The 27,130-nt window shown below is 41.1% G+C and overlaps 2 protein-coding genes across 2 annotated transcripts in view; one reads left to right on the top strand and one right to left on the bottom strand.

Annotated features, from left to right (window-relative positions):
* The window catches only part of LOC134816726 (arginine and glutamate-rich protein 1-A-like), a 1,122,901-nt gene that overhangs the window by 637,018 nt on the left and 458,753 nt on the right, over positions 1-27,130 (top strand). The gene's annotated exons all lie outside the window — the stretch shown is intronic.
* On the bottom strand, positions 913-22,411 carry LOC134816220 (diacylglycerol kinase eta-like). The gene is made up of 32 exons (XM_063824960.1): positions 22,103-22,411; positions 18,567-18,642; positions 18,355-18,420; positions 17,951-18,030; positions 17,682-17,792; positions 17,250-17,363; positions 17,012-17,135; positions 16,771-16,874; positions 15,930-16,052; positions 15,577-15,690; positions 14,359-14,424; positions 14,183-14,265; positions 13,732-13,980; positions 12,835-12,901; positions 12,337-12,431; positions 11,886-12,066; positions 11,626-11,707; positions 11,280-11,391; positions 9,268-9,375; positions 8,779-8,928; positions 8,430-8,552; positions 8,113-8,221; positions 7,881-7,974; positions 7,655-7,739; positions 7,312-7,446; positions 6,887-7,024; positions 3,393-3,498; positions 2,776-2,877; positions 2,547-2,670; positions 2,277-2,381; positions 2,017-2,156; positions 913-1,814 (listed from the first exon to the last, which is right to left on the bottom strand). Exons 1-32 carry the CDS (start codon positions 22,166-22,168, stop codon positions 1,689-1,691), a joined length of 3,558 nt encoding a protein of 1,185 aa, XP_063681030.1. The 5' UTR covers positions 22,169-22,411; the 3' UTR covers positions 913-1,688.

The raw sequence follows: 27,130 nt of genomic DNA, 5'->3' as shown, positions 1-27,130 counted from the left end.
GTGCCTCTCTATACCGTGCCTCTCTATACCGTGCCTCTCTATACCGTGCCTCTCTATACCGTGCCTCTCTATACCGTGCCTCTCTATACCGTGCCTCTCTATACCGTGCCTCTCTATGCCGTGCCTCTCTATACCGTGCCTCTCTATACCGTGCCTCTCTGTACCGTGCCTCTCTATACCGTGCCTCTCTGTACCGTGCCTCTCTGTACCGTGCCTCTCTGTACCGTGCCTCTCTGTACCGTGCCTCTCTGTACCGTGCCTCTCTGTACCGTGCCTCTCTGTACCGTGCCTCTCTGTACCGTGCCTCTCTGTACCGTGCCTCTCTGTACCGTGCCTCTCTGTATCGTGCCTCTCTATACCGTGCCTCTCTATACCGTGCCTCTCTGTACCGTGCCTCTCTATACCGTGCCTCTCTATACCGTGCCTCTCTATACCGTGCCTCTCTATACCGTGCCTCTCTGTACCGTTCCTCTCTGTACCGTGCCTCTCTATACCGTGCCTCTCTGCACCGTGCCTCTCTATACCGTGCCTCTCTATACCGTGCCTCTCTGTACCGTGCCTCTCTATACCGTGCCTCTCTATACCGTGCCTCTCTGTACCGTGCCTCTCTAGTCTCTGTACCGTGCCTCTCTATACCGTGCCTCTCTGTACCGTGCCTCTCTGTACCGTGCCTCTCTGTACCGTGCCTCTCTATACCGTGCCTCTCTATACCGTGCCTCTCTATATAAGGCCTCTTCTTTCCCCTGAGCTTTTTGTCAATTAGCTTGTATTTTGTGGGTACCATATTAGGCCCCTTATGGAGTATATGAGTAAAGGTTATTTTATTACAGATTGGGATGTGATCCTTGGCCTTTCTATACCAGGTTTTTTTCTATACCGTCTACTTTTCGTCTCCCCCGAGAAGCCTGGTATAAAGAGGTTTTACTGTATTTAACATTCTCATCAAACCTCACGAACACCAGCATGCCCAGTGTAACAATTAACAAAACAATTAACAGTTAGATATCATCCAGTTGATTCGCAGTAAATTCGATACAAATTATACAATATTACCAACTTATCAATATTACCACATTAATAAATAAAAGTATGTAATAATTTAACATTTTTAATACCTGTAACCATGGCTCTAATATCTTGACAATAACTTTTCTTAACAATACGATATGTAAGGTTTCATTTCCTTCATAATATGCTGCACATGAAGGAAATGAAACCTTATGAGCTTATGTATCTGATAGTTAAGAAAAGAATCTGAATTATAACAATTACGAATATAGCCGTTTTATTAACCAATAATCTTACTATAAATAAACAGTTGTTCTAGCAGAAATGTGATAGGATGAAACACTGAAGTTATTTCAATGTTGATGTTTATAAACTAACAAAGCATATTTATATTAGATTTCGAAATAAATAACCCACAAATTAAACGTTATTAAATACCCAAAAAACAGTATCCATGCAATTAAGTTAAAACAGTTTACGGAACACTACAGAGAGTGTTGCTTAGGGCAGGATTGTCCAGCAATCTACAGCCCGACAGAAAGAAGTTACACGCTACAGAGCAAGGTATCTTGTACCTACAGATTACAGAAGGTGTTAGTTCACAGGTGTTAGTTCACAGGTGTTAGTTCACAGGTGTTACTACACAGGTGTTACTACACAGATAGTTCCAGTTAGTGGTGTTACTTGTGAGAGGACATGCGTCTAGTGCTCCCACTTCCTCCCTGGGACGCCTGTTTCAACTCACTGATAGCGTTCAGAAGTCGCTTGATGTGTCCTACCTTCACCAGCCCCAGATCTTTGATATCCTGCAAATTATGGAAATTAATAGTAAACTTTTAAAAGTTGGTGGGTCTGCTTGAACGATTGCGTGAAACGAAACTTTCTTTCCCTAAAACGTTGGGAATGAATGAAAATCACCAAATTAGAAAAATAAGGAACTAAGGACACTAAGGATACTAAGGACACTAAGGATAAAGTGGGGGAGATAGGGGGAGATGGGGTGTGCACCTGGTGAGAGAGTTCGAGGAGCTCTCTACCGTGAATATCGTGAGACTTGAACACATCACAGTACTGACTGAGGTCCAAGTGATTTAACCACCTTATCACGTGATCTAGATCCCACTCCGACACGTCCTTAGTGTGGTCACCTGAGGTGGAGGTTAATCAGGTTACTGGTTACTAGTAATCACTAGGCATATTGTCACGATAACTACCCCTAGTTACCCCTAGTATTACCCCTAGTATTATCCCTAGTTACCCCTAGTTACCTGGAGGTGTGTCTGGAGATGAAGACTCGAAGTCAAAAGGAGACTGAGCTGTTGCTGTGATCTTTAACCTGGACAAACTCCGCAAGAATCTGCGTACTTTGTAACCTTGAAACAAAATACATTGGTGAAAGACAGTGTCCATACAATTGCAGCATAACAGTAAGATAATTGAATTGATCGTGTTGTAATAATGCACTGTGACATGTTGTGATGTTGTGACACCATGCTGTGACACCATGTTCGGACACCATGCTGTGACACCATGTTAACCTGTATGGGAGTCGTGAAGCTGAGAGCTAGCTTGTCGGATGACCCTATCTGGAAGAAGTCTGAGTTCCTCCTCTGTTGTTGCTATGGCACCCTCTACTCGTGCTCTTAACGCGCTGTTCTCCACCTTCACACGTTTAATTGTAAGCAATAACAATTGATAAGATTTTGGCATGTGTAGATTGTAGAGCTAGAATTATGATGATGATGAAATGAATTAAGTGAGAGTTACCGGGAGAATGGAGGGTAGTTTCACTTTCATGTACCAGGATATCTCCTGCAGCATACTCTTCAGGTTGCTCAGAAAGTCTACACACTGTGCGTGGTCCACTTTCTGAAACGCATTTCTAATTGGGGGGGGGGGGGGGGGGGGGGGGGGGGGGGTGGGGGGGGGTTTCTAATTGAGAATCCTCGTGATCAGGGGGGGGGGGGGGTGAGAGGGTGGAGTTTCTAATTGAGAATCCTCGTGATCAGGGGGGGGGGGGGTGAGAGGGCGGGGTTTCTAATTGAGAATCCTCGTGATCAGGGGGGGGGGGGGGGTGAGAGGGGGTTTTCTAATTGAGAATCCTCGTCCACAGAATATTCGCCACAAAATTGTTCTTATGGCAAGAATATCTGCTCTAGAAAGAATACTGTAAAACCATTCAATTTCACAAGGAACTAATTTTCGCGATTTTTTAGGACCCAAAAATCCGCGAAAATTTGTGCCGCCAAATTGAATGCGTCTAGAAATTTTAGAAATCTGCGAAAATGAGTGCCCGCGAGAGGATGGGGGGAGGGGGTTGCCTGATTGGGTTCTGGGGGAAGGGGGGGGGGGGGGGGGCTGAGAAGTGGGGGCCGGGGGGTTACCTGTGGGTTAGGTCTACTAAAGAGGATGTCTATGTCTGATTGGGTTCTGCCCGCTCTTATCAGTAGATCCTCGTCCCCCTCAGCCTCTTTGTACAGTGACACGAACCTGCGGTGTGGTGTTGTAACACAGACAACACAGTACATATAGCAGACAACACAGTACATATAGCAGACAACACCGCAATATTCACTAACTACAACACTATACTGTTTAGAAATAGAATACATGTAGTTTGTTTAACTATTTGTTGCAACTTGTAACTTGTATCGGTATAGTTTGTTAAATCATACTTGAACCTGATCTCAGATTTTTTAATTATAATCGTTACCTCCTTGGCTCATGACTGAAACTAAACCTTAACCTTATTCATTATTAAGATAAAAGCAGGGAACAAGAAGATGAGCAGTATAACACAGTTCCTGGCCCGAATATTCCAGAGAACAGGGGAAACTATTGGGGTGCAGCACGGCACAGCATTCTCTGAGGAGTTCAATCAGCTCTGCACCAGAGTGGACCAGCATAACGAGTGGCAGGTAATTAGAGTTTTACTAACTAATTAGAGTTTTACTGATTAATTAGAGTTTTACTAATTAATTAGAATTTAACGAATTAATTAGAGTTTTACTAATTAATTAGAGTTTTACTAATTAATTAGAGTTTTACTAATTAATTACAGTTTTACTAATTAATTAGGGTTTTCATTAGTTGATCGTTTTGTAGAAGACATAATATATAGTTGAAACTTCTAGAACAATCACAACTCGTTTTGTCCTTATGACGACGTCACACTCACGCGACACAACTCACGCGACACCACGTACCAGGAGAGTATCTGCGACTCACTGCTAGAAGCAGTGGACACGTTTGATAAGAACCTAGTAGAGGACGTGGCAGGGATACTGTTGGAGGACCTGGTAGATAATAACGAGCTGAAGACCCTGATTGAGCAGTATGGACTGGTGCTGCAGAGGGCTGGAGAGAATATTGACAGTCCGTTCGGGAAAGCGCTCGGCATGATGAGTAGGTGAGAGACAGGCACGTAGCCAGGGGGGGGGGGGGGGGCAGGGTAAGAGACTGCTCACTGGAGCTTATCTTTTAGGTTTATTCATTACAAAACTTACGATAACGATAGAAAGTAAGTGTGACAAATCATGCGAAGTTCAGGGAACTAACCTTACACTTGTCAGGTACATTTTGCTATTGTCCTTCAAAGAGAGGGACTATCTAAAGAGGATACAGGAACAATACGTTAATAGATGTAACGACTCCCGGGGGGAGACGGTTATTGAAGCTATAGAGAATGAGAGGGACTTGCTGACTAACAAGAGGTTGGATGTAGATGCGGCAAAGCTGAGGTATCATAGTGTGGATACTGCTGACGAGATGAAGGTAGTCTCCGGACATTTTACATTACTCTTCGTAACGCAGTGGTGAAATATGTTTGCCTCAAAATGTTAATTTTATTAAGTTAGGGAATACTAGACCTGAAATGACTTGAACCCATTGTCGCTGATTTACTTCTTTAATTGTTTCTGAATGGTTTTCATCAACAAATAAAGTACCCTAAATTGCAATTGGAAACATTTTTTGACCAGGAAGTCGAGAAAGAAATGAAAGAGGTGAAGACAGCACTGGGGGACCAGTTCGAGCTAGTCAATGATTTGTTAACGGAGTGTGACAGGAAAAACACAGAGCAGATACATTTACTGGAGAGTCTGAGTAAGATACACAGAGATCACTACACGGATTGTGCGGGTAATTAATATATACACATATATTATCACATATTAACATGATACTAATTAATATATACACATATATTATCACATATTAACATAATACTAATTAATATATACACATATATTATCACATATTAACATAATACTAATTAATATATACACATATATTATCAAGCTTTCAAAGCCTGGTCATTTAATTCCAGAAAAATTCAGTAATACAGTGAAATTTGGGTTGCGAAAACTAAAAGCTCAAATCTACCGGAAGGACGTTTTCAAAATTTTCCTTCCATTGTCGGGGGGTCAATTGTCGGGGGGTCAATTGTCGGGGGGTCAATTGTCGGGGGGTCAATTGTCGGGGGGGTTAATTGTCGGGGGGTCAATTGTCGGGGGGTCCATTGTCGGGGGGTCAATTGTCGGGGGGTCAATTGTCGGGGGGTCAATTGTCGTAGATTTCGCGACAAGCCCTAGATTTCGCGACAATTGACCCCAGCGTAATTACATAGGGATTCAATTGTCGGGGGTCAATTGTCGGGTGGTCAATTGTCGGGGGGTCAATTGTCGCAGTACCATTTGAAAATGTCCTACCGGTAGGACATTTTCGAAATTTTTCTTTCATTTGAATTAGCAAAATTTAAAACGTTTTGATCATTGACTGTATATTGGGTCATTTTATTAATAGTCAAATCTAGTCTCCGGACCAAATCAAGTAGAAGTGATTATATCAATTTCACAGAGATCTGTGAGAGGATGTACAACTCATTGACGGAGTTCATAACAATGACCGGGATAAGAAGACCACGACAATTTGGCCCTCGTCCAAGTGGACTGAACAACTCGGAGCTCGATTACAAGCTGGCCAAAATCATCAAACAGGTCGGGTCCTGTTTATTACACAATTTGATACCTTCCACTCATGCAGCTCTAGTTAATAATCAATACATCGCGCATTATTCAAACCAAAGAAATGCAAATCATAGAATTTAGGAATCTAAATATCATTACCCTCCGCATACGTTTCTAAATATCATAGCGGGTTGTCGGAACTCGGACACAGATCTTATCACAAATATTACCAGGAGAAAATAGAACTAGGTTTACTAGAAGAAGACATAGATGAAGTTCTGGGCGAGGCAGAGAAGAATTTAACTTTACAATACGGCATTGCCAAGTTAGTTGATTTGTTTTAGTATTTTAGAATAAAAGTTTCTTACGCAGTTAAAGTAAGAAGAAAGTAAGAGTATGAGCATTTAGTCACATTTTAGAATATGACCAGTAAAATTTCAAGTACATCTGTACTATTATTTTGTAGGTTTGATCCTCTAGTAAAGGCAGGAGGAACAGAAGAGGTTGTAGCAGTATATTTGTACTATTATTTTGTAGGTTTGACCCTCTAGTAAAGGCCGGAGGAACAGAGGAGGTTGTAGCAGTTTGGGATTTCAGAGCTGAGGACGAACACCAAATGAGCTTCAGAGCCGGACAAAGTATCACAATATCACGTGACAATGGAACCAGCACAGATGATGTGTGGGTAAACGGAAAAAGGGGAAAGTTAACGGGAAAAGTTCCTGTAACCTACTTAGAGAGAGCTAGTGATTATAGTGTAGTACTATGATACATGTTACCTGTAACAGTTCGTAAACAATCTCCCGTAAAAAGTAACTTAAAAAACAGTGTTTACCTTCTTTAAGCATCACCTATTGAGTTTGCAATTCTTAAGAGCCTGAACAAACAAGCACTATCAAGTTATAACTCACAGTGTAATGAGATTCTTGACAGCTTCGCAGACTTTAGGCATAACCTGCACCTCCACCTCGCTCATCAGTCCTCGCTCCACCCTCACTGCTTCCATCTTACTGTTCCACTCTGACAGTGTGTGCTTGAAGTTCTTATCCCTGGGAGGACGGTGTAACAGTTAAGTGATGATGAAACGTTGCTTTATAAAGTTCATAATAAGATTTTTGCGAACTTAGTTTATTATCATCTCATTGCTTGGAAGATCTCCATCAAGCGTTCCTCCGTTTGTTCCTAGCATCCTGTCTCATATTCACCTGAACAGCATCTGAGCCCTGTTCTTGTGTATAATCTTAATATAGTTGTCATGGTAACTAGTGTAGTTGTCATGGTAACTAGTGTAGTTGTCATGGTAACTAGTGTAGTTGTCATGGTAACTCATATTCACCTGAACAGCATCTGAGCCCTGTTCTTGTGTATAATCTTGATATATCCAGGCTCCTGCATCCAAGCCTCACCGTCTACTTGTACTGGTACAGGGTCCCCTAGTACAGTGAAACGTACACTCCTGCACTGCGCTAACCTAGCATTTAAATTGAATTTAAGAAGAGAATACATTTAATATATATATAATTCTTAATTCGAGTCACAACAGTCAAAAACTATAGTCTGAACCGGAACAATTTTGCTTTAAAAATCCCAATTCTGGACATTAAAAGGGACCGATAAAATGATGTTGACAATGGAAAACCCACTCTTCCCCTCCACGATAATAATAAGGCGTCTCTAACCTGTGATGCTGTAGACCACCAATCATGTAAGAAATACCAAGCTGTGGAACGCCTACCACGCCCACTACTTCTAGCATCCTGTCATCTAGTGGTGGAACATTTCAATACAATATATTATACAGTATACACATTTACATGGGCAAATCTTTGGTAATGTTTTAGTTTTAATAGATGTTGAAATAAGAATAAAAGCAATGGATTAACTGAATATTAGCAGTGAAATTACCGATAGCAGGTGTGTTAAACCCGTCGTCTCCTTTTCCTGTCCCCCAAAAGTTAGTGCCACCCATGTAACTTGTTATGTTTAACACAACTATTCCCTGGAAAAGTATATTATTACTACTCTATTAAAATTAATAATTTCATCTTACAAACATTTCATCAACGTTTGTGTTTGTAAATTTGTATACAATTGAATAAGGAGGTATTGAAGTATTAACTAGCCAATATTTATTAACCTGTAGGGTTGGGAGTTGGACAGGAATGCCATCGCATTCCATATGTACTCTCTGATTCAGGTTCTTGTATTTGTTCATAAAGAACTGCCTCCCGCTTATCACACCGTACCTAACATGATTTGTGAGATGAGTTCGGGAAACTAAAATTGTTGATTTGGACAGTAGATAAATGATGTACAAATTCCTCGTTGTCGATTCCCAAGATTTATTTTCTTTCGATAACAAAGGATTAATAATAAACAAGAATTACACAATCAATACAATACTGTAATAATTAATGATAATATCTTTGTTTTACAGTATATTGTCTAAATCACCTCATAATGTTTTTAGCCCTGCTGTGAAACTTTTCCGGATGCTCCTCTCGTTTCAGATGAAATTCTAGACTGATTCTGGCATCAAGTCCTATCCCAAAGTAGTTGTTCATGACATTTACTTCTCTGAGATGATGAGGGTATTTTGATAAAGTATTTTCTGTAATTCCGAAGATCTCTAACACATAATCAAATCACTAAGCCGTCCCCATATCGGAATAAATTTTAACGTTAAGGAAGTTACGAGAGTTATTTTAACGGTAATCGAGCTTTTCATTTAGAAATAAAACAATTCCTTCATATCATAGAGCCAGGGACTGGCTACACCAGGTTAAATATCAGTAAAGTTAACCTGTATTGACTGATGGTCACAAAACTAGTCCTAAAAATAGACTCCCCGTCAGAGAAGACGCTGCTGTCACTCGACTCTCCCTTATCATCCTGATCTTTACTTGTAGTTTCTTCGCTGTCTGCTGATTTACTGCCAGATTGCTTCTTTATTCTGAAACGATATCGACTGCTTAGACGACATTAGAAAGATAAATTACAAAAGTGTACTTCACTGCTCTGATTGTACTCCCCGCTGGAGAATTCGAACAAGATCAATAACCCGCACGTGGGGGTTATAATATGTTATCAGGAGAAAGTCTGCTGATTTACTGCCAGATTGCTTCTTTATTCTGAAACGATATCGACTGCTTAGACGACATTAGAAAGATAAATTACAAAAGTGTACTTCACTGCTCTGATTGTACTCCCCGCTGGAGAATTCGAACAAGATCAATAACCCGCACGTGGGGGTTATAATATGTTATCAGGAGAAAGTAAAAGGGGTGCTTACAGTTTGTCGTCGATGATTTCGTCGAGCGACCGGGAGAGGGAAGACTTGAGCAGTGCTTCTCTGTTAAGATCATCCAACTCACCAACACTGCTGGTCCTTCTTTCAGTTCTGTAAAATTACAAACAACACTTAACTTGTCATGATTGAAACATAATTTCCATTTGGCTGGCAACGCGTTCACCATCCTCCAACCCATGTTACAAGATTAATCAGTTAGAAAACAAAAACGCGCGTCATTTGCGCGTTTTGTGAGACATGACTTCAGAAAAAGGTCGTCGCGCGTTACAACATACAGTGCCTCTCGAAGGATGCACAGAAGGACTTTCGACAAATCTGTTCCAAATGAAAAGTTCGAAAATCGTGTGTTTTAGTGAATAACTTAGAATATATTTTCGATTTTCTCAATACAAGAACTGACCGACAGAATTTTCATTAACTTTCCAAATAGTTACATGATAACTATATGACGGATAATGTGTTTAGTTTGGGCGAATTTCTATGTGCCAAACTTGAGATATGACCTCAAACACAAGAAAATATCCCCAAATTGGCGCTTTCTGCGGAACGCAGGCATATATTTAGAGATCAGACTGATAGATTTTCTTTAAACTTACATGGCTATAAGACTGATAATCTGTGCAAGTTTGGGGGAATTTGCCAAACTTGAGGTATTACTCCTCGTTAGACAGGTGAATTTCACAACAGATGCACTAGTGTGAGCTCCACTGTCCACACATGTTAATTAGGTTCATTGAAAGGTCGTGTTTAATATACCATATTGGGGTAGATAGTAGGACAGAAATCAGAATCTCATTAAACGGTTACATTTGCTTAAATGATCAGGTAATGAAGTATCTCTCTGTAAGGTAATGTGAGGTAATGGAGTATCTCGGGGTCCGGACTCTACGGCGTGAGACTCTACGGCGTAAGACTCTACGGCGTTGCCGCACAAAACAGGGCTCTACGGCGTTAAAAAATCTACGGCTTGAAAAAACAGGACTCTACGGCGGCAAATATTATTTTCCTATTTTCGATCAAAATAGATCTAATTTAATTTTTAATTAGGATGTCTGTCGTCAAAGGGAGACGGGAGTGTTCTTTGACAGTCAGTTTTTATCACATCAAGAAATATTTATGAAATGTAACACTGACTGAACATAACGTAAGCGGATTAAATTTATTTCAAAACAATACTGTACTAGCAGGAACCCGTCTAACCCTTAAGTGGTGTGAAGACTCAAGAGACTAAAATAAGTATTACCTATTTAATTCTCGTTTTTTTTTGTACATTTTGTGCAAATTGACTTTAAAGATTTTAATTCTGTAATTGCTCTGGGCTAGCTGCTGTCAAATTTAAACTGTACCCACAATGTTTCTAAGATGCTTTGTCGACTTTTGAGACTTATGACAAGGTTTCGTCATCCTAACCTCTCGGAAATGGCACCATTTTCGAGATAAACGGCATCCATTTTCAAAAATGGTCTTTAAACACTTTTCTCAGAAAAATGACCACTTTTTGCATTTAAGGGGGTTCCAAAAAGGGGATTTTAGGGGGTCGGAGAATGTATCCAATGGTTCTCAGGGATAGTTCTTGACCCAAAAACAAAAGTTAGACCAAAAATCCGAAATTTCCAAAATGTTACTTAAGCACTCTTGTCAGAAAACAGCAAATATGTATTTCATATGATGTAGTATAAGTTTACAAGCAACCTGCAACGTGGTGAACTTGATTAATCTAAAATTATTTGTTACGTGTCTTAAGATGAGTCAAATTGTGCTATTATGTGATGGTTGGTACCTACTTGGTGATGGTGATGGTGATGGTGATGGTGATTTTGATGAAAATGGTGATGGTGATGGTGATGGTGATGGTGATGGTGATGGTTGGTACCTACTTGGTGATGGTGATGGTGATGGTGATGGTGATGGTGATGGTGATGGTGATGGTGATGGTTGGTACCTACTTGGTGATGGTGATGGTGATGGTGATGGTGATGGTGATGGTGATTTACCTTTCTTCGACCCTGGGAGCGGTGGGCAGTATTAATCCGGGTATTGACATAGGAAGAGGCAGATTATCTTTAATGTGCAGTGATGCACCGTCGTTCTGTTGTGTTTCTACAACTAAGAAAGAGAAACGAGGGTTGCAAAATATCAACAAAACTCGGAATTCATTCTACTCTTGAGCTATTGTAAAACTATAGAACTTGTCACCCAGTATAGCTGATAGAATTTACTTTAGATTTATTTACATTTTCGAAAGGCTTCAGAAAACTGAATAAACTTTCCAAATATATCATGGGAATTGGGAACGTTGCAATAATAAACATCTAACAACCAGGTAATTGTAATTATTACCTTGTTCGATGTGATCAGTTATACGCTGAACTGCCCTTCTCAAACTGTTAGCTCTACCAATAACTTCACATGACTCTATTAACTGAGGGAAGTCAGGGTTTAGGCTAACAGTCAATCTTACAAAAATTATTGGAATATTCAGTGCTCGTCTTAAATAGCATTTAAATAAATGTGTGTGTCTGATGCACAGCTACGTGGTATGTGCCCTCACAACACGTGTCCCCACACAACTAATTACCAGTTCATATTTGCACGTGTACCTGCGCGTTCCCGCTCTCCACGTTAACTATATCTCTGTTAATAATATCGAGTAATCTATTGAGTTTCTCGTTTAGAACACTACACTTGTACTGTAGAACGGTAGCTTGTTGTCCTTCCTCCACGTCTTCCATTGCAGAAGCTATCTTTATCACAAAATCTTTAATTGTTCTACACAAGGACCTGACAATACACTGGAAGTCACAAAAGTAAAATACAGAAGTGAAAACACACCTTTCTCGTTAAATGTCCTAAATAATACACGCTCTTCGCCAATAATCATTAGAAAGTTATAACTTTCATTAGAAAGCGATGAGTTGCATGTTAACAGCAGGTCTGAAGCTTTGCTAGTGAGTGATCACACACTACACACAGCAAATATCATGTAGTTTTACAAAGCGATACATTTAAACTTGATAGTTAGTTAATATTTTCTTGTGTTTGAAGACTGACCGTGACAAATGGAGAACAGAACTAAAGTCATCACTGCCAAGCAGCTGTAGCAAGTTTTTAGCAATACTGTCTTGATAGCGCGACAATGGGATCTCCTGAAAATACGTAGACATTTAAATGTTAAAACTCCTTTTTATAAAATTCGTATACAGAAAAACGCCGATTTATCGGGATTCCTGAATCCTGAAGCAGGATGAATTTGGGGAAATTGTCCCATAATCGAAAATCCCGATAAATCGGAGTATGCAGGTCGTTGCTAAAGAACCGTTGAATCCAACCCATCGAACAGATTTTGTTCACGGTTCTGAAAGAACTAATTCGCCAGCTGTGCAGCAATTTGTTACTTGTGTGTAAAGTACAGAGTGTGCAGCAGTTTATGATAACGTTTATAAGCTGATCTTACACTATAAGTTAACTTACACTATAAGTTAACGTTCTAGAAGTATGCAACTGTAATCTGTATATAATATAATTTAATATATAATGATAAGTAAATACCTCGTGAGGTACAACCACTCCTTTTCTCTTATCTCCAACGTGTCGAGGTCTTATCAGAATACTCCATCTGGAAGAGGTCAGTGTAAACAACTCAACCAGTGTAACAACTCAACCAGTGTAACAACTCAACAAGTGTAACAACAAGTGTAACAACAAGTGTAACATCAAGTGTAACAAATCAACAAGTGTAACAACAAGTGTAACAACAAGTGTAACAACTCGACCAGTGTAACAACTCAACAAGTGTAACAACTCAACAAGTCTAACAACAAGTCTAACAACAAGTGTAACAACAAGTGTAACAACAAGTGTAAAAACAAGTGTAACAACAAGTGTAACGACTCGACCAGTGTGACATCAAGTGAGCGAATTGTAACCCCCTCCCCCTTCACAAGTGCAAATATATTACCTTATGCAGCCGTCAACATCATACAATATACATTACTCATTATTCCATATATGGTAAAAGGATACACCGCCCGAATACCATCTCCAAGTACCACAGACCATAACCCCGCTACAGTGCGTGTCTAGTAGACGTGCACGTGAACACAGTACGTGAGGAGTAACCGGTAAAAACCATTCACATGTACCTATAACACTTTGTATAATACTTTGTGCATTTTGCAAATATATGCACATAATAGCCCCCTCCCCTCCCCCCCCTCCCCCCCTGCATTTCAGTCATCTTTAAGAGACTTCAATAAAATGAAAAGTACGCGACTGTGTTACACGTAATGCCTGCGATAATCATGCTGATGATTAAATAAAGTAGCCAAACTTCAGCAGCGATTAACTCACCAAGTATTTTCAGCTGAAAAAAGGAAAATTTCTGAAAAACAAACGTGATACCTGTATTGTTGGGAGAAGACTCTGTTACCCCTCCCCCTAACTAACCTGTCCAACATCTTTACTCCAGCGTGATTGTAGTCAAACAGTACTTGAGGTAACAGTATCTCGTTGTCAAAGCCACTCCCCCACCCGAATACTCTAGCTAGATCGTTACCAGTTCCCAGCGGGAGAATACCAAACTGACACTGCTGGTGCAGTTCTAGCTGGTCTATAGCTGAGAGCACCCACCCCACACTCCCGTCACCTCCACATACCATCACCCTGAACTGCTCCAACTCTTGAAACAGCATCAACCTGCACATACTTCATCAGACCAAACCACCTACTAGTACTTATTGAGAAGTGCTCCTTGCACCTTTTGTTGAACACCATATCCAAATGTTGCTTGTTGACTTACTATAACATAGTTAATAGAAGTTAAATGGATAACAAACTAAAGATGCACTTGACGTTACAATCTGTTGTAACGTGTGTGTGAAATATTCCAATAACTAACCCAGGCATAGGTCCTCCGTTCATCAGGTCAAACACTTGTATTGGATTCAGCAGCTCTTTAAACTTTCTTAGGAACTTCACTCCCTGAACAAATTCATTAGAGAAAGGGTTTTGAAAACTCGGAAGAAGAGAAAGAAACAAAAGAAGCAAAAGTTACAAATAAATCAGGTTAACTACCTGCGCGTCTCCACTCTTGGAGTTGATGAAAACAAGTAACGGACAGCAGCCTAGTGTGTTGCGGACCTAGCGGATATAAAGATAGTACAGTAAAGATAGTACAGTAGAGATAGTACAGTAAAGATAGTACAATAAAGATAGTACAATAAAGATAGTACAATAAAGATAGTACAATAAAGATAGTACAATAAATATAGTACAATAAAGATAGTACAATAAAGATAGTACAATAAATATAGTACAATAAAGATTGTACAATAAAGATAGTACAATAAAGATAGTACAATAAAGATAGTACAATAAAGATAGTACAATAAAGATAGTGCAATAAAGATAGTACAATAAAGATAGTACAATAAAGATAGTGCAATAAAGATAGTACAATAAAGATAGTACAATAAAGATAGTACAATAAAGATAGTACAATAAATATAGTACAATAAAGATAGTACAATAAAGATAGTACAATAAAGATAGTACAATAAAGATAGTACAATAAAGATAGTACAATAAAGATAGTACAATAAATATAGTACAATAAAGATAGTACAATAAAGATAGTACAATAAAGATAGTACAATAAAGATAGTACAATAAAGATAGTACAATAAAGATAGTACAATAAATATAGTACAATAAAGATAGTACAATAAAGATAGTACAATAAATATAGTACAATAAAGGTAGTACAATAAAGATAGTACAATAAAGATAGTACAATAAAGATAGTACAATAAATATAGTACAATAAAGATAGTACAATAAAGATAGTACAATAAAGATAGTACAATAAAGATAGTACAATAAAAATAGTACAATAAAAATAGTACAATAAAGGTAGTACAATAAAGATTAAAGATAGTACAATAAAGATAGTACAATAAAGATAGTACAATAAATGTGATTAGAAATTCTTCATACATTGCTTTTGATGATGAATTGAAGAAACAAGTAAAATTGCTGTCAGGAATGGGAGATATTATAGGAAAAAAATGGGAGATATTATAGAGAAATTTAAGTTATAACTGGAACCCTTGTTCAGTGTTAACTTAACTAGCGGTTGGAGAGCAAATAAAGTAGGCAGTCCATGTTTTACACTGTTCGGATTTGTAACGTGTCAAAACAACGTGTCACGTGTCAAATAGCGTGTCACGTGTCAAAACAACGTGTCACGTGTCAAAACAACGTGTCACGTGTCAAAAGAACGGAGAGTATTACCCTTGTAACAGTGAGAGTGTCTGCCATGGACACGTGCTGTGGAGAAAGAATAGAGTTGCCCTGGGGTCCCATGTCACAGTACCCAGTTATCACGCTCCTGCAACCTCCGTGAACCTGAGATAGTCATCACATTCAGGTTAACTACCACAACAAATACAAATCAACAAGCTGAAATGTAGCTGATAAACCTGTTCAGGTACTGAAGCTGAGTAAATACTAACTAACGTTCGTACTGTCAAAGTTAGACTGGTTTAAGATAGACTAGTACTAGTACTAAAACTACTAGTAGTAGTATTTTATTACTAATATTACTACTATATATTGTCTGGCTGGCTGAACAGTTACAAATGTACCGTTTGATGGCACCAGAGGCACCTCCAAGAAGGACAGGTTCTGCTAACTCCACACAGTTTATCACAGTAACCACACTTGGAGCCGGACGTCAGGTTCCCTTCCATCCACTGGTGTATCATAGCCTGAACAACAAACAAGAGTCAATGCAGGGCGTGTGGAGTTATTAAGTACTTTATATTTTAAACTAACATGTAGAGGCCCCCCTCCCCCTGTATTTTAAACTAACATGTAGAGGCCCCCCTCCCCCTGTATTTTAAACTAACATGTAGAGGCCTCCCTCCCCCTGTATTTTAAACTAACATGTAGAGGCCCCCCTCCCCCTGTATTTTAAACTAACATGTAGAGGCCCCCCTCCCCCTGTATTTTAAACTAACATGTAGAGCCCCCCCTGTATTTTAAACTAACATAGTAACATGTAGAGGCCCCCCTCCCCTGTATTTTAAACTAACATGTAGAGCCCCCCCCCCCTGTATTTTAAACTAACATGTAGAGGCCCCCCTCCCCCTGTATTTTAAACTAACATGTAGAGGCCCCCCTCCCCCTGTATTTTAAACTAACATGTAGAGCCCCCCCCCTGTATTTTAAACTAACATAGTAACATGTAGAGGCCCCCCTCCCCTGTATTTTAAACTAACATGTAGAGCCCCCCCCCCCCCTGTATTTTAAACTAACATGTAGAGGCCCCCCCCTCCCCTGTATTTTAAACTAACATGTAGAGGCCCCCCCCCCCCTCCCCTGTATTTTAAACTAACATGTAGAGCCCCCCCCCCTGTATTTTAAACTAACATGTAGAGGGCCCCCCCCCCCCTCAGATGTGAGATTTATTTTGTCAGAACTCACATTGTGATCGGAGGCTACATTTGCTGGCATGGACTCCTTGTGAGTCCATTTACAAGATACAGCTGTTTTGGCGGCACATTTCTTGTGCGCCATCATCTGGCATACTGAAAGTTACAACATTTTCTTCAAAATATACATTCAGGGTGTCATTGTTAGAGTTTACAAGTATAAAGGTGAGTCAGCAGATCGGGTAGTAATTATCATATTACAAATAAATTATGTGATTATGTTTACACGGCACCTTCACAAGCGAGGACTGATCGTTTGAGAGGGGAGAGGAGTTCCCTACACACGTTACAGAAGGCCCCTCTGGAGTAACTACTCGTGTACCAGTTGTGTTTAGCCACCACCGGAAACTCTAGCTTCTGAAGTCAGCATTAGCTTTATCACTCTGTATCACACAATATAAAACTGCACAATATCACACCATATCACACAAAATAAGACTGCGCAATATCCACCGTCAGACGACAACTTACGTAATTTTTCTCACTGCTAGAAGCTGCTATACTCCTAGAAATAGCTTCTATCCACTCCTCCATATCTCTTCTGTTTTCAGCTGAGAACATGTGAGACCGCAGAGGGGATATTATCTGAGATGTTATCTTCATCAGCAAGTGGTCGGTTGTCATATTGTCATGCATTTAAAAGAAACATAGTATCCTGGTATCCTGTCAACATGGTATCCTGGTATCCTGGTAACCTGGTATTCTGGTAACCTGGTAACCTGGTAACCTGGTAACCTGGTATCCTGGTAACCTGGTATCCTGGTAACCTGGTAACCTGGTATCCTGGTAACCTGGTAACCTGGTATCCTGGTAACCTGGTAACCTGGTAACCTGGTATCCTGGTAACCTAGTAATCTGGTATCCTGGTTACCTGGTACCCTGGTAAAAGGTCTGGTAACTTACAGTGAAGCTGTTGTTGACGTTCTTCTTGCTGCACTCCGCCACACTTGCCCCTGTCAGTGACACCTCCACATGAAGTGAGCTGCAAGTATCCTTCCCGTAGAACAGTTTCCCCTGCAGTCATATTATTCATTCTACTCATTCGTTCTTAATCAAGTTTTTTTTTTAACTGATGGAAATTTTGTGATAGGTAACTGAAATTTTTATCGCTTTATGGGAAATTAGCCTTAACCATGACGATTTGGCTTAAAAAGCATTAAAAATGCGCTGACCTCCTTCAGGATAAAGTGGTATCTCTTGGATCGCTGAAACGAGGAGGCGTGCTTCAGGAGGTGCCCTTCCTTCATGATCCCTGAGGAAACCTTATCTGAGCTGCAGTTCGCTTTTAATCGGAGAACACGCTTTAAAATACGGTGTTATTATTATTTAAAAGAGTTGAAGGTGTTTATCCGCTATCTTGAGTAATCTTAAAACATACCTTTCCTACACACGTTAGTTGAGTAAAACATACCTTTCCTACACACGTTAGTTGAGTAAAACATACCTTTCCTACACACGTTAGTTGAGTAAAACATACCTTTCCTACACACGTTAGTTGAGTAAAACATACCTTTCCTACACACGTTAGTTGAGTAAAACATACCTTTCCTACACACGTTAGTTGAGTAAAACATACCTTTCCTACACACGTTAGTTGACAGTTTCCTCCAAGAAGCTTTGCGGTGAATTCCATCCTCTCCCTCTGAGCAAATGTTATTAAAACATAGATTAACGTTAAATTCTAACGTTCTAACGTTCTAAGATAATGGCATTAACCACGGAAGCATGATTACAATGGAAATTAATAACTATGGCCATACGTTGGACCCACAGGAACATGTTCCCTACCTGTAGCAGTGGTTTCCTCGTAGTCACTGTCGCTACTCAGACTGTCCACGTTATGCTGCTTCTCAGTAGACTCATTCTGCGAACAGTCAAATCTTACCATTTATAGAGCGAGACGATGTAAATGAAAATATATCTGTTGCCATTTTACTGATACCACCATCTAGACTTTATCTTACGATAGCACCGAACCATACTTCTCAACTTGATCGCGATTGTTTGTCTTTATCATAACATGTGTATCATAACATGTGCTGTTGTTCTTTTGAGTGCTATTAGAAAATTGAAAATTGGCCGTTTAATATTAATTTTAGACCCACAAATTTCACTCGGAAGCCACTCAAAGCAGAAAATCGTCGCTGATCGAATTCAAAATCAGAATTTATAGCGACCAGATTAAGCCTCGAACAAAACTATGGTGAAATAAAGCATCCTGAGTACTGGATGCAAACACAGCTATCATAACAAATGATGCGATTTTTAGATAATTGGGTGTAAGTTCAAACTTTATCAGGAATCACATGCGAAGAAAGCTCAGACACACATAATGATGATCAAGCTAGTACTAACGGTTCGTAAACGTAATCAATCGAGCAATTTTAAAAAAATAAAATTTTCAATTATCCGGCCGGTTCCGAAATCAGCCGAACATTCGGTCCTGAACCCTCCTGATGCAGGCTGAGGAGTGTATTTACCTGAGTGTGGGGAGGGGGTGCAGACTCAGGAGTGTATTTACCTGAGTGTGGGGAGGGGATGCACACTCAGGAGTGTGGGGAGGGGGTGCAGACTCAGGAGTGTATTTACCTGAGTGTGGGGAGGGGATGCAGACTCAGGAGTGTGGGGAGGGGGTGCAGGCTGAGGAGTGTATTTACCTGAGTGTGGGAGGGGATGCAGACTCAGGAGTGTGGGGAGGGGGTGCAGACTCAGGAGTGTATTTACCTGAGTGTGGGGAGGGGATGCAAGCTCAGGAGTGTATTTACCTGAGTGTGGGAGGGGATGCAGACTCAGGAGTGTATTTACCTGAGTGTGGGGAGGGGGTGCACACTCAGGAGTGTGGGGAGGGGGTGCAGACTCAGGAGTGTATTTACCTGATTGTGGGGAGGGGGTGCAGGCTGAGGAGTGTATTTACCTGAGTGTGGGAGGGGATGCAGACTCAGGAGTGTGGGGAGGGGGTGCAGACTCAGGAGTGTATTTACCTGAGTGTGGGGAGGGGATGCAAGCTCAGGAGTGTATTTACCTGAGTGTGGGAGGGGATGCAGACTCAGGAGTGTATTTACCTGATTGTGGGGAGGGGATGCACACTCAGGAGTGTGGGGAGGGGGTGCAGACTCAGGAGTGTATTTACCTGAGTGTGGGGAGGGGGTGCAGACTCAGGAGTGTATTTACCTGATTGTGGGAGGGGGTGCAGGCTGAGGAGTGTATTTACCTGAGTGTGGGAGGGGATGCAGACTCAGGAGTGTGGGGAGGGGGTGCAGACTCAGGAGTGTATTTACCTGAGTGTGGGGAGAGGATGCAAGCTCAGGAGTGTATTTACCTGAGTGTGGGAGGGGATGCAGACTCAGGAGTGTATTTACCTGATTGTGGGGAGGGGATGCACACTCAGGAGTGTGGGGAGGGGGTGCAGACTCAGGAGTGTATTTACCTGAGTGTGGGGAGGGGATGCAGACTCAGGAGTGTATTTACCTGATTGTGGGGAGGGGGTGCAGGCTGAGGAGTGTATTTACCTGATTGTGGGGAGGGGGTGCAGGCTGAGGAGTGTATTTACCTGAGTGTGGGAGGGGATGCAGACTCAGGAGTGTATTTACCTGATTGTGGGGAGGGGATGCACACTCAGGAGTGTGGGGAGGGGGTGCAGACTCAGGAGTGTATTTACCTGAGTGTGGGGAGGGGATGCAGACTCAGGAGTGTGGGGAGGGGGGTGCAGACTCAGGAGTGTATTTACCTGAGTGTGGGGAGGGGATGCAAGCTCAGGAGTGTATTTACCTGAGTGTGGGAGGGGATGCAGACTCAGGAGTGTATTTACCTGATTGTGGGGAGGGGATGCACACTCAGGAGTGTGGGGAGGGGGTGCAGGCTGAGGAGTGTATTTACCTGAGTGTGGGAGGGGATGCAGACTCAGGAGTGTGGGGAGGGGGTGCAGACTCAGGAGTGTATTTACCTGAGTGTGGGAGGGGATGCAAGCTCAGGAGTGTATTTACCTGAGTGTGGGAGGGGATGCAGACTCAGGAGTGTATTTACCTGAGTGTGGGGAGGGGGTGCAGGCTCAGGAGTGTATTTACCTGAGTGTGGGGAGGGGGTGCAGACTCAGGAGTGTATTTACCTGAGTGTGGGAGGGGGATGCAAGCTCAGGAGTGTATTTACCTGAGTGTGGGGAGGGGATGCAGACTCAGGAGTGTATTTACCTGAGTGTGGGGAGGGGATGCAGACTCAGGAGTGTATTTACCTGAGTGTGGGAGGGGATGCACACTCAGGAGTGTATTTACCTGAGTGTGGGAGGGGGTGCAGACTGAGGAGTGTGGGGAGGGGATGCAGACTCAGGAGTGTGGGGAGGTGGTGCAGACTCAGGAGTGTGGGGAGGGGTGCAGGCTCAGGAGTGTATTTACCTGAGTGTGGGGAGGGAATGCAGGCTGAGGAGTGTGGGGAGGGGATGCAGACTCAGGAGTGTGGGGAGGGGGTGCAGACTCAGGAGTGTATTTACCTGAGTGTGGGGAGGGGGTGCAGACTCAGGAGTGTATTTACCTGAGTGTGGGGAGGGGATGCAAGCTCAGGAGTGTATTTACCTGAGTGTGGGGAGGGGATGCAGACTCAGGAGTGTGGGGAGGGGGTGCAGACTCAGGAGTGTATTTACCTGAGTGTGGGGAGGGGATGCAGGCTCAGGAGTGTATTTACCTGAGTGTGGGAGGGGATGCACACTCAGGAGTGTATTTACCTGAGTGTGGGTAGGGAATGCAGGCTGAGGAGTGTGGGGAGGGGATGCAGACTCAGGAGTGTGGGGAGGTGGTGCAGACTCAGGAGTGTGGGGAGGGGTGCAGGCTCAGGAGTGTATTTACCTGAGTGTGGGGAGGGAATGCAGGCTGAGGAGTGTGGGGAGGGGATGCAGACTCAGGAGTGTGGGGAGGGGGTGCAGACTCAGGAGTGTATTTACCTGAGTGTGGGGAGGGGATGCAGGCTCAGGAGTGTATTTACCTGAGTGTGGGGAGGGGGTGCAGGCTCAGGAGTGTATTTACCTGAGTGTGGGGAGGGGGTGCAGACTCAGGAGTGTATTCACCTGAGTGTGGGAGGGGATGCAGACTCAGGAGTGTGGGGAGGGGGTGCAGACTCAGGAGTGTATTTACCTGAGTGTGGGGAGGGGGTGCAGACTCAGGAGTGTATTTACCTGATTGTGGGGAGGGGGTGCAGACTCAGGAGTGTATTTACCTGAGTGTGGGAGGGGATGCAGACTCAGGAGTGTATTTACCTGATTGTGGGGAGGGGATGCAGACTCAGGAGTGTATTTACCTGATTGTGGGGAGGGGGTGCAGGCTCAGGAGTGTATTTACCTGAGTGTGGGGAGGGGATGCAGGCTCAGGAGTGTCTACTTCTTCCCTTGCAGCTCCATCTGACATAGGTGCGATCTTGTACAATGTAATGTTTCCGGTGTAGGATAGTAACTGCTAAACAGATCTTTACACTGATAACACTTCTGTTGGTAACAGCAGGAAGAAGGGCTGATGTAGAATGAAGATGTTTACTTCAGGGTAGTTTCACAATAGCTGTAGTTATCTTACATGCTATCTTCTGGTAATATCGTTTTTCTTTTTTCATTATCTTCTGTTCTCGTTTCAATCTTCATAAGCTAAACCTAAAATGAAAATGAATTTAGTAAATCCTGTTTCCTGTTTAGTAGCAATCAAATATCAATAATTATTCAACGGTATATTAATTAATTTAAATGATTAGTAGAAAGTAGATATAAGTGTTACACCCTATTTATGTAACACAACTCTTGTCCGAATTTAGTTACCGAAAATACGACTGTTGTCCTATTTAATTGTCCTATTTAATTGCGACAAATAACAACACATGATCACAAAACATGTGAACATCACCAGTTAGCTCATCAGTCCTGAACTGGTCGAGAATTTTAGTTGTTTAGTTAAAATACTGAACACTGTGTGGTTTAGTTAAAATACTGAACACTGTGTGGTTTAGTTAAAATACTGAACACTGTGTGGTTTAGTTAAAATACTGAACACTGTGTGGTTTAGTTAAAATACTGAACACTGTGTGGTTTAGTTAAAATACTTAACACTGTGTGGTTTAGTTAAAATACTGAACACTGTGTGGTTTAGTTAAAATACTGAACACTGTGTGGTTTAGTTAAAATACTGAATACTGTGTGGTTTAGTTAAAATACTGAATCCTGTGTGGTTTAGTTAAAATACTGAACACTGTGTGGTTTAGTTAAAATACTGAACACTGTGTGGTTTAGTTAAAATACTGAACACTGCTTGGTCTAAGTTTAGGTTGTGGTGACTGCGAAACCTTTAACCGACTGCAAAATAGTAAGATACATGTTATAATGATGATTTAGATTATGTCTTATTTATGTCACACCTTCACTAAAATCGCTAAATAAAGTTGTTAAATGTTTTGTGCTACCTTGTAAAACGTGCAGTGAACTGTGGAACAGCGTGGGGGGACTACAGAGTTACAGGTAAATGGGGAATATTTTAGTGGGGTGTACTACTAGTGTAACCCGTCACTACTATTAGTATAGATATTATATACTCAACCTTTTATGTAATTAAACCAAATTCAAACGATTGAGAGTTAAAGGGAAGGCGTTACAATTTTAAATTCTCCAGCAGAAGTCCCCATTTAAAATGCAACAAAACGCGACATTATAGTGAGTTTACTGAATCAAACAAGGACACGCTCCAGAGTTCCAGACTTAAAGGAGTTACAAAGCAGTAAAATAAGAGAAATACTAGTATTACTACTGATACTACACTTATACCACTAGAAATAACCGGAACTTCTTATAACAACAACAGAAACAATAATTATAATATTCTAAAATTTAAATATTGGCGTTACGTGAAATAGATCACCAGCTATCTGTACAGTGCTGCTACACGAATCTCACAACACTAATGAATGTAAAATAACCAGGTCTACAGTGTACAGGTAGACTCTACACCACCTGTATAACTACACCACCTGTATAACTGTGTATCAGGTTTTTACAGCAAGCACATCTGCTGCACTCCTAGGATAATGGAAACATTGGTCACACTGTGTACCATCAACAGTACTGGTAGAATATAATGGAAACATTGGTCCAGCCACACTGTGTACCTTCAACAGTACTGGTAGAATATAATGGAAACATTGGTCCAGCCACACTGTGTACCTTCAACAGTACTGGTGGGATATAATGGAAACATTGGTCCAGCCACACTGTGTACCTTCAACAGTACTGGTAGGATATAATGGAAACATTGGTCACACTGTGTACCTTCAACAGCACTGGTAGGATATAATGGAAACATTGGTCACACTGTGTACCTTCAACAGTACTGGTAAGATATAATGGAAACATTGATCCAGCCACACTGTGTACCGTCAACAGTACTGGTAGGATATAATGGAAACATTGGTCCAGCCACACTATGTACCTTCAACAGTACTGGTACGATATAATGGAAACATTGGTCCAGCCACACTGTGTACCTTCAACAGTACTGGTACGATATAATGGAAACATTGGTCCAGCCACACTATGTACCTTCAACAGTACTGGTACGATATAATGGGTTCATAAAAGATGCCATCTATCTGTGATATTCAGAAGATCGGGTTTGTCACAAATCTGCTGCTGAGTTGTGGGGAGGGGGTGTTGAGTTGGCTGAGATATTTAAGTAAAAGGAAAAAGTAAATGGAAAATCTCTCAATTTTTTGCTCGTTTAAATCTGGTGATTATTAAATTTGTCAAATCACTATGTTTTGTTTCAAATTTACACGTGAGTAGATCCAATTCTTCCAGCTAAGCTTAACGTCAACCTGACATCAAAAAACACGTTTAATCTAATGTTTTGCCAGTAAAGTCTCATCAGATGTAATTAAATTATATATATTTATAATTATATAGTTATATAATATATACATATATTATGGTAACAGCTAAAATATATTAATCAATCATTAATGTGTATTAAATTAAAAGTTGGTTGACGCTAATAAACAAAAGTTAAATTCAATTGTGTGATGTTACAAGTTCAAATTGCTAGTTTATCATTTAGAACGGTGTTTGGTACCGCCCTCGTGTCCTCCGCCCTCGTGTCCGGTTCCCATCCCTCAAAATATTTACAATAAATAATAAATCGCGGCTGGTTCATCCTTAAAACATGCTCTTCATTTTGTGGACTCTTCCACTGACACAACCAGTTTCAGTTACGATATGTGCAGTGACGTGATGTGTTTTCCACCGAGTAGGACGACCAGTTCCAGTTACGATATGTGCAGTGACGTGATGTGTTTTCCACCGAGTAGGACGACCAGTTTCAGTTACGATATGTGCAGATATATATTTTGTAATCAACGACCAAAACAGTGACGTGATGTGTTTTACAGATCTGATTCTGCATTACCTGCCACTACATGGCTGTAGAGTGTAGTGTAGCACTAAGGTGGCTACAATATAACATATTCTTTGTATATGTTAGTGAAGATGTGTAGAGCGTGACAATAAGAATAACGTTCAAATCTAGCTAGCAGCACATGAGCACAACTCATTATAACAGGTATATGTTATTGTGTCTCAACACAAGTAACTAAGCTTAAAGCGTGCAGTGCGTATAACTGTATAATGTTTTCATTTGGCCCCTCTCAACATTTCAATCTCATGATTGAAATCTAAGAGAACGAGGTGCTGCTCTGTTTTGGACGGAGTTTAAAGTAATTAATGTGTCGCTGAGAGGGACTCTCTCTCTCTCTCTCTCTCTCTCTCTCTCTCTCTCTCTCTCTCTCTCTCTCTCTCTCTCTCTCTCTCTCTCTCTCTCTCTCTCTCTCTCTCTCTCTCTCTCTCTCTCTCTCTCTCTCTCTCTCTCTCTCTCTCTCTCTCTCTCTCTCTCTCTCTCTCTCTCTCTCTCTCTCTCTCTCTCTCTCTAACTCTAACTCTCTAATGAAAAACGTTACTTTATTTTTTGTGGTATGGCAGAGTATTACAAAATAATGCCATTACACATAATGTTACGCCTCTGTAGCTGTTGTATACTATAGCTACACAACTACGCCCGACCATTATTCAGCAACAAGTCAGCTAAAATATGGTTTACCCTTCTCTCTGGATCTGTTTTATTTGACATAAGGGGTCGTTCACATATTACGTAATCAGCCGAGGGGGCGTAATGATTACGGTTGATTAGGGGGGGGGGGGGGGGGGGGGGGGGGGGGGTTGGTCGTTGATAACGTAATCAACATTTTCTTTTACCCTCTTATCTAGAATAATAACAATTTGACAATATTTTAATTCAAATTCCACTTAATTTCACTCTGATAGTGATAAAATTTAGAAATTGATCAGATATCAGGCTATAATAGTAAGTATTTTAGAAGGTGCTTGGCCGGATATCATAACAATGATTTCGGCTCATCACGATAGCATGATCAGGGTAGCATGAAACCTAGAGAAAAGTGTTTTCTAGGGAAAAAAGTTAGGGGGGTCAGGCCATTATTACGTAATATTGCTGTCAGCAGGGGCGGAGGGGGCTTGGGTCTTGATTACGGTTGATTACGGAGGGGGAGGGGGTAAAAATTGCTAAAATATTGATTACGTAATATGTGGGGGGGGTCCAACCCGATCAATTCCGATCATTCCGATCCCGATTTTGGCCTCATCAACCCTCATATCGGAAAAATCGGGAAAATTTAAATCTTCCCTCTGAGGTTTCTAGGCGATATAGGTAGCTATTTCTGTACTTAAATATGACAAGAAATCGATTGGTGGTGGTCCCAGAACTCCAAAATGGTATCTTGTTCCAAACAAGAATCGTTTCGTCCGAAAAACAACACAATGTCGAATCAACTCTTGTTTGACAGAAACATCCACACCGGTCCACAATTGAAAGAGGTACGGTTGGTAATAACAATCGTAACAAATAGCGAACGCTTTAGTAACTTTTGATTTAAATTGTCTCCACAATTTATCTCCACAATTTGTAACAGGCTATCTGCAGAAATGGGTAGCACGGTTAATGACTGGTCCTTTCTCAAACTTCCAATCCTCAGTTAGATACAAAGAATAGTCTACACAATTTTCAATAACATTAAAAGGGATGAAAATCACTTTATTTATCAAAATCTTTATTTATCATGTAACAACTTTTCCATAGTACTGGAGAGTAAAACTCTATTAAACAAAAAAATTCTCGAGCACATTTTGAGTCAGTAACAGTAACATGTCAATATGTTACAGACTCAAATGCGTTTAAAAACATTTTAGTAACAATAAATTGTGTAAACTGATGAGGAGGAGGAGGACTGAGGAGAAGGAGGACTGAGGAGGACTGAGGAGAAGGAGGACT

Source organism: Bolinopsis microptera, chromosome 6 (assembly GCF_026151205.1).
Source record: "Bolinopsis microptera isolate Bmic1 chromosome 6, MBARI_Bmic_1.0, whole genome shotgun sequence".
NCBI classification, from domain to species: Eukaryota; Metazoa; Ctenophora; class Tentaculata; order Lobata; family Bolinopsidae; genus Bolinopsis; species Bolinopsis microptera.
This window is presented reverse-complemented; position numbering and strand designations above follow the sequence as displayed.